This window comes from Leptopilina heterotoma, unplaced genomic scaffold (assembly GCF_015476425.1).
Source record: "Leptopilina heterotoma isolate Lh14 unplaced genomic scaffold, ASM1547642v1 Lhet_260, whole genome shotgun sequence".
Classification (NCBI taxonomy): Eukaryota; Metazoa; Arthropoda; class Insecta; order Hymenoptera; family Figitidae; genus Leptopilina; species Leptopilina heterotoma.
Genome location: NW_025110970.1, coordinates 887,204 through 900,737, shown reverse-complemented (window position 1 = coordinate 900,737; position 13,534 = coordinate 887,204). Strand labels below are relative to the sequence as shown.

The following is a 13,534-nucleotide window of genomic DNA, read 5'->3' as shown; positions in this document are numbered from 1 at the left end:
GGTATTTTTTTGAGTAGAATAAACTTATAGCTTGTAAGCCTACTCAATACACACTTCATACGAGCCTTTTCCGTAATGAGAAGTGTATATGTCGTAGGCAACTAGAAGAATCCGGCATTAAGCTTAATTCCTAGGCAATAAGCTTACTGTCGGCAATTAGACGAATACACGACGAAATCGTTCAGATTTGTCTATTTGCCTAGGCAGTAAGCTTAATGCCCGGCAGTAAGCTTATTGCCCGATGAAGATTCGGCAATTAGACGAATCACATTAGAATCCATTTGCAGTGCACAAACGTCCTATAAAAAATTAATTAAAAACAATAATAATAATAATAATAATAATAATAATAATAATAATAAATCATTCTGGACAGAATTAAACATTTGTTGGGTAAAAAAAATATTTCTTGAGTCTAATAAACATTTCTTGGATCAATTAAATAATTCTGGACAGAATTAAATATTTCTTGAGTAAAAAAAATATCTCCTGAGTCAAATAAACAATTTTTTTACTTTTGCATAAAGAAAAATATTTCTCGACTAAAATAAATTTTGTTTAAGTCTATCAAACAATTCTTGACTAAAATATTCCTTTAGTGAAATAAATATTTATTGAGTCAAATAGAGATTGTTTGATTTAAATAAATATTTCTTGACTCAAATAAATGCTTCTTGACTCTGCCGTTTGAAATAAAAACTTAGTTAACTGACATTTATATCGAAACGAGAAAATAAGGAAAAACTGTTTGCTTTCAGAACCCTAATAAAAATTAAAAAATTGTTCAATTCAACTTCACATACTGGGTATAATGATGGTGCTCTATTTAATTATGAAATAAAAAATTAATTATTTAAACAAATTATATGAAAAAGAACACTTGCGTGTTTTTCCGAATGCAAATATGAAGTAAAAAGTTAGGTAAAGTCCTTTAAAGGCATTTTTCCTTCAAATCTTACATTCGAGCTCGTAGCCTCGTTTGTTTTTTGGACTACGCAAAGTCCTTTCCTTAAATTTTTATCAAATATTCCTTCATTTTCTGCAATTTCTTAGATTTTTAATATTAATTTTTTACAAACAATAATTTGCAAAAAAATTTAAACTATAACTATTAGACGCAGTTTTTTCTTACGAGTTCATTGATACCAAAAACTCATTTTTCACCAAAATGTCAGTTAACTAAGTTTTTATATCACACGGCAGGCACTCTTATAAATATTTGTTATCATTGAGAAATATTTCTTGAGTCTAATAAATATTTTTTGACTCAAAAAGAAAAAAAATTCTTGGATGAAAAAAAATATTTCTTAGGAAAATATAAATTATTTATGTTACGTCCCAAAAATAATTTTATGGTTCGTAATGATACTTTTATTTAATTTTATTTATTTTAAGCCTAGACTTGCGTCCAATAGCTTGGGAATACTTTCAAATTGTTATTTCTCTTATTTGATTTAATTAATGAAGAAACGACAAGAATTTTAATAGAAACGATTCCATACATTCACATAAGACGTATGGAATTTTGTAAAATAAAAGTTTTAATAGAAACTATTCCATACATTCACATAAGACGTATGGAATTTGTAAAATAAAGATTTTAATAAAAACTATTCCATACATTCACATAAGACGTATGGAATTTTGTAAAATAAAGATAATTTTTAAAGAAGGTAGGAAAAGAAAGAACACAGCAAAATTAATTTGTTACTCACTTTTTAATAACACTTTAAAGATGTTTTTCAGATGAAATTGGAACTGGAAGCAGAGATGAAGTCGATCTTGGATTCTTCTTTTATTATTTTAATTTATAATTTGAAAATAGAATTTGAACTTGAATTTGAACTTGAATATAGAACTTGAATATAGAACTTGAATATAGAACTTGAAAAAAGAACTTGAAAATAGAACTTGAAATTTGAATATTCTTTGAGAACTCTTATTTGAGTTGATAGCTTTTTGAGCTCTCTAGTTTGAGTTGACAGCTTTTCGAGCACTGAATTTTCCTTAAGGAACACGTATATTTATGTAACAGTTCCCACTTCTGATTTTCTCAAGAGAGGAAAATTCGGGGATGAAAATATTGTAGAAAGGGAAAAAGAGGTTGGTTAATTTTGGATTGGTTTAAGAAAAAGAAAATGGAGAGAAAATGCATTAAGAAATGGGCCTGATAGGCAAATTTTGGGTCCGTCCCATTTTTATCAGTTTTAAGCGTAGGAGGATCTTTGAAAAGGGGCTGAGTCTTATCGTTCCTCAACTTCATCTCCCTTCCAACTCCAATTTCTAGAATTTACAGAAATAGCACTTTTCCTTAATTTCAACATATTTCTAAATTTTAAATATTCAACATAATAATAAACGGTTGTTTATAATAATTATTTTAACAATTGCAATTATTATTATTAACAATTATGAAATTATTAATTATTTAGTTAATACAAACAATTCGATGAAATTTACGTTAATAAATAATTATCAAATCAATTTGTTAATTAATACAATGTTTAAGTATTAATTGTCAATAATTTGTTTAAACATTCATAATTATTAAAGATAACAACAATAAAATCAATGATTTCAATAATTATTTGTTTATTATAACTAATTCGATAACATTCTGATTATTATTTTATTACTTAATAGTTATAATAATAATTTGTTAATTAATATTTTATTTAACAATAAACTGGATAATTTGTTTAAACATTCTATTAATTAATAAAACAAATAATCAAAATTGTTATTTAATAATTTCGGACTTTAATATTTTAACTGTTCAACAATTAATTCTAATTGTTGTTAATTGTTTATTGTTAATTAGTAATAATGAATTAATTTGACATTTTGAATTTTATTAACATTATTTAAATTTAAATAGAATATATTTTAAAAGAATTTAATATTATTTTCATGAAAACATATTTTGATGAAGTTGTGTAAAAAGGGACTGTTGTAAAAAATATAAGGTTTATCTTAAAGGAATTTTATCTTCCTTTTAGCGGTATAGACTAAAAGAACATAGTTTCAAAAAATCTCTATTTGTGTGTGGAGACGAAGATAGTATACTCTAAGATTAAAACTCAAAATTTTAGAGTATTGATTTTTAGGCTTACAACTATCTTCTCTCAGTTTAGATATTTTTCTGAAAATATGTTTTTGTATAAAATATAGAAATTCGAAATATTTTAAAAGTGACGTCATCGTTACAGGACGTTACATTTATTTGACTCAGGAAATATTTTTTTTACTCAAAAAATATTTAATTCTGTCCAGAATTATTTAATTGATCCAAGAAATGTTTATTAGACTCAAGAAATATTTTTTTTACCCAAGAAATATTTAATTCTGTCCAGAATGATTTATTTCAGTTAAGAAATGTTTATTTGACTCAAGCAATATTTATTTTAGTCGAGAATTATTTATATGAGTCAAGGAATATTATTATCATTATTATTATTATCATTATTATTGTTTTTAATTAATTTTTTATAGGACGTTTGTGCACTGCAAATGGATTCTAATGTGATTCGTCTAATTGCCGAATCTTCATCGGGCAATAAGCTTACTGCCGGGCATTAAGCTTACTGCCTAGGCAAATAGACAAATCTGAACGATTTCGTCGTGTATTCGTCTAATTGCCGGCAGTAAGCTTATTGCCTAGGAATTAAGCTTAATGCCTGATTCTTCTAGTCTAGTTTTAAAGCATTTTTCTTAATATAACACTATTTTAAAATAAATGTAGATAATAGAAATGAATTTTCAAAGTAAAACAAAGCTAAATTTATAAGGGAAATGAAGTTTTAAGAAAAAAAGAATAATTTTATTCAAAAAATTTATTCACACTGAAAAAAGGTTAGAATTTGATAATTCCTTGTTGCTCTAACTAACCGACATTAGATATTTCTCGGATGCGGTAAGCACGATTTTGTATTAAATTTAATTATTTTATATAAGAACATTTATATAATAAATAAATAATAATATATTATTAATTAGTAATGAAAAAAACTTATTTATTCTACCGCCAATACAAAATCGTGCTTACCGCATCCGAAAAATATCTAATGTCGGTAACTTAGAGTAACAAGGAATTATCAAATTCTATAACCTTTTTTCAGTGTGAATAAATTTTTTGAACAAAATTATTCTTTTTTTCTTTAAACTTCATTTCCTTTATAAATTTAGCTTTGTTTTACTTTGAAAATTTATTTCTATTATCTACATTTACTTTAAAATAGTGTTATATTAAGAAAAATGCTTTATAAGTCACCTCGTATACAAGCATCTATACACTTCTCATTACGGAAAAGGTTCGTATGAGAGTTTTCTCATATTTCTCATACGAGCTACCGAGCTCGTATACGAACTCCGCGGTCCGTGTATCGAATTTTTTTTACTGGGTTGTAATGCGTCTTTAAATACTTAGGAATTTTATATATTGAAGAAATTATACATTTTTTATACAAATTTGAGAAGTTAAGATTTTTAATACTATTTTTGATAATAATTTTTGAGTACCTTTTGAGAAATTTTTATTTTTGAAAATTTCTCAATTGAAATGAAATTAATCTTAAAACAAATTGAGACCAATTAAAAATCGTTCTTTATTCAATAAAAATGCTTTTATTAAGGTATTTGTCGCGTAAATTCGTTTTCGACAGAATTTTTTTAAATTTCACATAATTATTCTTTGGATATTTATCTACAAAATAAGGCCTATTAAAATAAAATTGACCGTCTGTAAGTCTCAAAAAATGAAATCAAAGTTTCGATTTTTAACATGTACGGTATAGGAAAACCATATGAAAACCACAGATTTTTAATTTTTGCACTTATACTAATCGACAGATTTTTTAGAAAAACTAAAGTTTTATTTATTGAACCAAAATGAACTTTTATAAAAAAAATGAAAATTTTTCACCGTCTTGTTTAAAAGATATTTAACATCAAACTTGAAAAATTATTTTAACATTTACTGTAAATGACAGGTGAATTCGTAAACGTGGCAATAGCGCTTGTTAAATACTATAGCTTGTCTGCTACTTTTGGCGCGAAATTTTAAAGACGGCCATACGCCAAACTTGCGACGTTGCCACGATCGTTTTTCATGCGAGAGGTTATGAATATACTTTGAGAACATCTGTGTGTCAAACTGTACGTCCGCAAAAGTTTTTCGGAAACTCGCATTCATAATCGTTTCATAAGTACAGTCAACGGATACAAACTTTTGACAGTGACCAGTCGCGCGACAAATACCTTAAGTAATAAAATGTAATAGTTTCTAGATTACTAGGTGGATAATAGAAAAGTAAGTGACCAGTAGTTTACTGATAAATAATTAATTTATTGAAATATGTAGATTTAATTTTTGAATGATAAATTATACAATGATAACTTTCGAAAAAAGGTGGCACAACAGCGAAGCGAGTCAACAACTCTAGTAGCCAGTGGCAGGAGAACAAGCAAACTAAAAAGCAGCAACAATCGGAGACATACACCCTCCATTCCGACATTGGTAACGCATCCCGCCTCAACAAGGAACCCTCAGCTCTCGTCATTGCAGGTCCGTCTAACATTCTATAATTTTACAACTATGTATTCAAATACTTTTTGATAAAATGCTCATTCACTTGTCATGCCATTGCATGACTATTTTTATCTAATCTAAATCTAAACGTTCATTTTGCTTCCTCATGAGGAAGCTTTGCATTCGTGACGATTTTCAATTTTTTAAAAGAAGGTTACATGGACTCATTTTTATCTAAAACATATGGGCAATTCCACGTGAGATTTAAGTCGACCTCTTAAAATCGGCCAAAAATATTTTTTTTTTCTATTCTGTATCGAAAAAAAACAGATACGTATTTTTTTATTTGGGTTTAATTATCCAAATTTTCGAGTTATGAATTTTCGAAAATTTGGACTTTTAATTGTAGACCTATATTCAGTAGCTTATAAGTCCGAAAATATTGAGTTTAGGAAAAAGTTGTCAAAGAATGAAAGTTTTAGTTTTCTTTCGACTTTTAAGAAATGTAAACAAAAAAATTTTTTTTTATAAACAAATTATTTTTTTTAAATTTTGGGCCGGATTTTTTTTTATTTTTTTGTACCTTATAATATAGAGAAGATTTTCCAAAAAGTCCCGAAATGGGCCTGATTTGTTAAATGAGTTTTAAAATATTTTCAAAAATCACTTGCAAGCATCACAGTGGGATTTTTTTTACATTTAACTTTTTAAAACTGTCTACAGTGTATATTTTTTAATATATTTGAGTGTTCTTTGTTTTAAATGAAAGGGTCTACGCTGTAAGCAGTTTTAAAAAATTAAATGTAAAAAAAAATCCCACTGTGATGCTTGCAAGTGATTTTTGAAAATATTTTAAAACTCATTTAACACATCAGGCCCATTTCGGGACTTTTTGGAAAATCTTCTCTATATTATAAGGTACAAAAAAATAAAAAAAAATCCGGCCCAAAATTTAAAAAAAATAATTTGTTTATAAAAAAAAATTTTTTTGTTTACATTTCTTAAAAGTCGAAAGAAAACTAAAACTTTCATTCTTTGACAACTTTTTCCTAAACTCAATATTTTCGGACTTATAAGCTACTGAATATAGGTCTACAATTAAAAGTCCAAATTTTCGAAAATTCATAACTCGAAAATTTGGATAATTAAACCCAAATAAAAAAATACGTATCTGTTTTTTTTTCGATACAGAATAGAAAAAAAATATTTTTGGCCGATTTTAAGAGGTCGACTTAAATCTCACGTAGAATTGCCCATATGTATATTCAATTCTGAGCAAATGTCCAGATGTATGTGTGTGTGTGTATGTCACAAAAATTGTGTACAAATTATCTCAGACAAATTTTGATGGATTGTCCTGAAATTTTGCAGGTTTATAGCAGTCATTAATACCTAAAATCTGACACAAGGATTTTCGAAAATATCTACAAAATTTTTTTTTATACAATTTTTTTAAAATTCAGAAAAAAATTTTTTTGTATATATTTTTTGAAATAATTTTTTTATTTGTTAATATTTTTATTAATTATTCTCAAAATTACATTCCTGACAAGAAAGCGAATCGATTGATGTATACAAAGTATATATTTTATTAAAATTTATAAAATTAATAAATATTTTTCTTTTTCACAAACAATTCAAATTTTTGAATTTCAATTTCAAAATTTTGTACGTGAATTACGTCACGAATTTCTATTTATATATTGAAGAAGCTAAATGGTCATGAAATGAACAACTTGTTTTTGTGTAGGTATTAAAGATACTTTTTACTAAATAAGCAAATATTTCCTTAAGGGGACAGTTTGGTTACTGCTCGACTAAAAGGCTTTTTTGTTTAAAAGATATTGACTTAAATTTAAAAAAATAGTGAATGATGTTGCTATGTCCAGCCTTACATTTAGTGGTGAATACAAATCTAAAAAAGAATCACTGCTGGTGTGATATCTCGAAAACGCCTTAACCAATTTAAAGGGGAAGGGGGTTAGGCACTCTGATATGGTTTGACAATCGTTATTCGATAATTGTAATAATTTTAAATATTACAAATACTTTTCACATATGCACCTTTTTTATTAAATTTTCGTACTTATTTCATTACTGGACATTTACTTATCTATAATAAAATTTCAAAAATTGATTTTTGGCAATTGTGCTATATGTTTATTACTAGCTGTCGTACCCGTCTTCGACGGGTTGTAGTTTCTGATAATGCACTTAACAGTGTATCTACCAACCTAGGAAACCGGAAAATAGCCGGGAATTTGATTTGACAGGGAAAAAATAATAATTAGTTACTATTGTCTATTTCATTAGGAAAATAATACCATTTGAAACAGTGACCGACTTTTTATTATCAAATTAGTTATTTTTAACTAATTCAAATGCAGAAAACAATATTTCTCAATTTGTAGTACTTCAATCAATATAATGTATTAAAATAAATCTAAAATTTCCTCCAGTTTTTTGAGTTATAGTACAGTCTAATTCGAACTAATTGTATAGCAAGTAGATCCAGTTTTTCTCGGTTACATTAAATTCCCTGATATTTTACGTCTTTTCTGGTTGGTAAACACCCTGTTAAATGTATTATTAAAAAAAACCCGTCCAGTAAACCAGGAAAAATTTGGACAAAGCCGGAAATTGTTTTAAACCAAAATAAACACCGTGTTTAACTTTTGTCTTTACATTGATCAAGATATCTCTAAAAGTTAAATCAGAGAGCCCACAAATACTACTGAATGAAGCTTCATAGCAATTGGTATCAATTATAATTTTTTCAATTTTTTGATATTCAAAACATTTTTATACTTACATCTTCGTTATAAGAAAGTATTTTTGAAAAATTATGCTAAAATGTGACTAAATAACATGTAATACTCAACTATAGAAAGTTTAGAAGCAATCCATGAAAAAATATAAAATTTAGAAATGATTTGTGTTAAATAAATTTATTTATTAGAGTCAAGTATTTATTTAATTAATCCAATTAAGATTTATTTGATTCAACTAAATAAAATTATTTAAACGAAATAAATTCTTATTAGATCGAAATAAAAACTTTTTAAATAAGATATTATTTTTCAAATAATTATAATTACTTGAATCATATAACTTTTTTTAGTGTAGCTATAGTAAACTAAAAGTTATTAATGTGAACGAACATTATCTATATTAATAAAATCAGATTACTATCTGTACATTGCTCCAAACTTTAAAATTTTTATATATTTTTTCGTTTTGAGACATTAGAATTCTAAAAATGTAAAAAAAATTTCTGTCTGTCTGTCTCTGTCTGTATGCAAAACTTTGTTCGCGCATCAATTGAAAACGGTTCAACCAATTAAAGTGAAATTTGGCAGTCTATTAGGTATTAAAGTAACTTACAATCATAGCCTTATCCGATTAAAAAATATTAACTTGAACAAAAGTTATGACATTTTTCCAAAAAATTCAAAAAAACAAAAAAATGCAAATTTTTTATCTTTTGTAAAATGAATGAAAAAACTATCCTTAGCTAACTTTTTCAGATAAATACAACCCATTTCTACGATAAAATTTTTAAAAAAGATGTATTTTGAAATTTTTTTTCGTTTTTTTAGATCAACTTTTTTCTAAGAAAATAGTGATTTTTAATCTTTAAGCAAGCTTTTCAGGAAAAGTTATTAAAGTTTTTTATTTAAAGATCAGTATGTAAAGTAAGAAATTTGCTACATTAAACAAAAATAATTAGCTAAATGCCATAAAAAAGAAGGAAAAATGTTGAATTTTAAGAAATTCGGTTTTTTGAATTTTTGCTAATTTTCCATAATTTTAGATTTTTTACCGAAGGGTGGAGACTATTGAATAAGTAAAGTATTTTTTAAGAGCACAAAAATAATAAAGCTAAATGCTATAAAAAAGAAGGAAAAATGTTGAATTTTAAGAAATTCATTTTTTTGCATTTTTGCTATTTTTCCATAATTTTAGATTTTTTACCAAAGGGTGGAGACTATTGAATAAGTAAAGTATTTTTTAAGAGCACAAAAATAATAAAGCTAAATGCCATAAAAAGAAGGAAAAATGTTTAATTTTAAGAAATTCATTTTTTTGCATTTTTGCTATTTTTCCATAATTTTAGATTTTTTACCAAAGGGTGGAGATAACAAATTAGATAAAGTATTTTTGAAGAGCCCAAAAATAATGAAGCCAAAAGCCATAAAAGAGAAGAAAAAATGTTGAATTTTAATAAATTCGGTTTTATGAATTTTTGCTAATTTTCCATAATTTTAGATTTTTTACCAAAGGGTGGAGACTATTAAATATAAGTAAAGTATTTTTGAAGAGTACAAAAATAATGAAGCTTAATGATATAAAAGAGAAGAAAAAAATGTTAAATTTTAAGAAATTCGGTTTCTCGAATTTTTGATAATTTTTGATTTTTTGCTAAAGGGTGGAGACTATTCAAATAGTATAATTATACTACCGAAATAGCTAATGGTAACTAATTATTAATTAATTAATTATTAACTAATTATTAATTATTATTAATTAACTAATTATTAATTATTAATTATTAATTATTAATTAATTTATCCCGGGTATTTTTGATTTTCCGCAGATTGGTAGAAACATTGTTAAATGTATTGGTAGAAACTAAAACCCGTCGAAGACGGGTACGACATGACAGCTAGTGCTATATATTTTCAAAATTTTTAAAATTCAAAATTTATCTTTTGAAATAATTATTGTCATTAATTTTACTTAAATTTTATACAGGGTTAATTTTAGTATTTTTTATTACAATTTAGTCATCAGAATGAAATTTGAGTTTTTCATTTTTTGATCATTAATTAATAAAATATAATAGCAATTTTGAATTCTGTGCAACATACTGACAAAAGTCTCATATTAATTATATGGATATTGTTAATATTCTGACCTAATAGAATTCTTTTAAGAAAGTAAACTTATGATCTCAACAACAAATTTTTATTGTTGACCTAAGAAATACAACCGTATAAAAATTAATTACAAAAAAATTTCAATTTTTAAACTTTTTAATTTTTCAATATTTAAATCTAACACTTTTTATTTGTTATTCAAAATTTTATTATTCTGACGATTAAATCTTCATAAAAAACACTAAAATTAACCCTGTACCAAGTTTAAGTACAATTCACTAAAGTATATGAAAAAACTAAAAATTTCGAATTTTCGAATTTTTGAAAAAATGGCATAACTTTCGTCCATATTAATATTTTTTAATCTACTATCGCTAGGATTTTAAGTTAGGCTAATGCCTAAAAGACTGCCAAGTTTCACTTCAAACGATCGAACCGTTTTTCCGTGATACGCGGTCGAAAATTTGCGGACATACATACACACATACACACATACACACATATACACATACACACATAATTTTCTTAATAGTATTTTCGCATTCCTTAGAGTGTAAAAAGAAGGAATATAATAGAAATTTTGAATTCTATGCAATGTACAGACAAAAGTCTGATTTTATTAATAAGGATTTAAAGCACCCTCTTGCGAAATTTCTGAACACGATTTTAGAATTCTAGAACTCCATTTTAAAATTTACGAAATCAATTTTTAATTATTTAGACATTTATCGATTTGAAATCTTATTTTGCTTACTAAATCATGAGTTTTTTAAGAAAAAGAATAAAAAAATTTGCAATATTCCTATTTCTAATCACGGATTTCTTAACAAAGTTCTGTTTTTTTAAAAAAGCAAGTAATTTGCACTATTTCTTTTCCTCAATTACAATTTTTTAAAAATAAAATTCGAATTATTTTAGAAATAAAGGAAAAAGATTTTTATGAATCACATTTTTTTAGAACATTTTAAATTTATTTTGGAAAAAAAGGAAGAAAAGCATTTCCATAATTTCTATTTGTTAATTACGATTTTTAACGAAATTATTTAGAAAATTTACGTAACTTCTATTCATCACAATTTTTTAACAAAATCTAAAGTTTTTTTTAATAAATCAAAAAAATTTGCATAATTACAATTTTTTAATTACGATTTTAAAAAAAATTCTTTGTTTGCAAAGTTTTTTGCAGATTGTAAAGAGGAAGCAGAACGTTCATGTTATAATCATCGCTCATCTTATTTTATTTCTGTTATTTATTTATTTATTAATATTAATTATTGGTATCTAGATAAACATAAAACAATTAAGTAACAAAATTATTAAAAGTAAAGGAAAAAAAAATTTTTTTTATAAATTTGTAACAGAAATAATTATTCTTTTTGTATACTTAGTTATTTCTAGGATAAAAATATTTCATGGTTGCTCACGCAGGCCGATTACATAGTTTTTTGCACATTCAGCAAAAAAAAAACACTGAAAGAAACTTTGTTACAATATTTAATATTTTAGGGTCACTTTTTAGTATATTTAGTTACAAGTGTAGGACATTTTGGTATGGTAAGGATTTTCGTTACTACTTTTAAGAATGTTTAGAAGTAAAATAAGGAAATATAATATATTTGAAAAGATAATTTAGTATAATCTTCACAAAATTCAAAATGATTGTTTTAAAACTCGAAATGTCAAATTCTGATACGCCTTTAAGAAGTAAAGGTTATCCAAATTTGGTTTATTTGGTTTATTTGTTTATCCAAATATTTCAAACTCCGTAGTTAGAATTCTGTTTAAGTTCGTAATAGTTTCAAATTTTGATAAAGTTGATATGAAAATGCACGAAAAATGAAAAGAAAAAATTGACGAGATTTTCGAAACTTGCCGAAGTTGAACGAATGAGTCTTGCCTGAATTAGCCCGACTCTGAACGAGCAGTAACAAATCCGCCACGTCGCGTCACTACGATCCATTACGTCTGTACGGCGTTAACTATAGTTAACAGTGTTATTTTGAAGGTGTTAAATAAAAATTGTTCTTCAAAAAATAATACAATGTTTGATTTTTTATTTTTGGTTTTAAACATTTTTAAATATATTTTCACCTATCTCACAAGCGCAGAAAAATCAGTCTGTTTAGTATATAAGACAGCTCACACATTTCCACAGTATCGTGAATTATGTATTTGTATTTGTATGTTTGCCAATGTGAATTCTTAATGCTTTATATGTGGTAGTGTGTGTGTGTGTATGTTAAGAACAAAATTTAGAAAATCCATTGTTGTCTATCATTGAGTAAAAAAAGGGAGTAAACATTGGCGAAGAGTTTGGTCGTCTGCTACTGTCACGACCATATACTATAGTTCTGATTTTTTGTTAATAGTTTTATCAAATTACGAAAAAATCGTTCCGAATTTTAGTATAAATTTTGTAATTAACGAATGGGCGCGTCTGCTTACTCACTACTGGTTGCAACTGTTTTTTCGTATACTTTTATCAATATTCAAAAATTCTGAATTTAAAATAAGAAATAATACTTATAATTTCTTGAATATAGTTACTTTAAAAGCTATTTCGTAAAATTATATCAATCTTTGATATCAACCCTGAATGTCCTACGTTTGAAAAATAAAATACTAAAATTTCCTTTCGGGTTTATCATATATTGTAACAAAGTTTCTTTCAGTGTAGGCAATTCGAGAACTGCCTGTAAATCTCTAGGAAATTCGGGTATTTCCTGAAATCTTAAGCATTTCGCAAAATGCCTGGTCTTCGGGTTTTGCCGGTAACATTGACACATAGTTTAATAATAATATTTACATCAACAATTTCACCAAGTTATTATATTTAATAACCAGAATTTCACCAGTTATTATATTGAGAACAACTTGTTTTTTATGTGCTCTGTGCGTGATGTTACCCCTTAAATTAGCTAATTTTTGTTTCAATGTTTCTTGTAATGATTTAATCCTATTAAAAAATTGTTTAATAAAAAGAAACAAAAATTTAAGTTTTAAATTTCTATTTTTTTAAATTGAAAAGACATTTTTTGAATAAATAGACGAAAATAAAAGCGAACTGGTGGTTTCCACCCACTCTACTGCAATAAACAAAAAATTGTGTTTAATAAATTAATTGTTC

At 25.7% G+C, this 13,534-nt stretch overlaps 1 protein-coding gene across 2 annotated transcripts in view; it reads left to right on the top strand.

Annotated features, from left to right (window-relative positions):
• Positions 1-13,534, top strand: part of LOC122503412 (protein outspread-like) — an 88,459-nt gene that overhangs the window by 73,136 nt on the left and 1,789 nt on the right. For both annotated transcript variants that reach the window (XM_043613934.1, XM_043613935.1), the window contains one exon: positions 5,408-5,563. In XM_043613934.1, the coding sequence (XP_043469869.1) occupies positions 5,408-5,563 (156 nt within the window). The remainder of the gene's footprint in view (positions 1-5,407; positions 5,564-13,534) is intronic.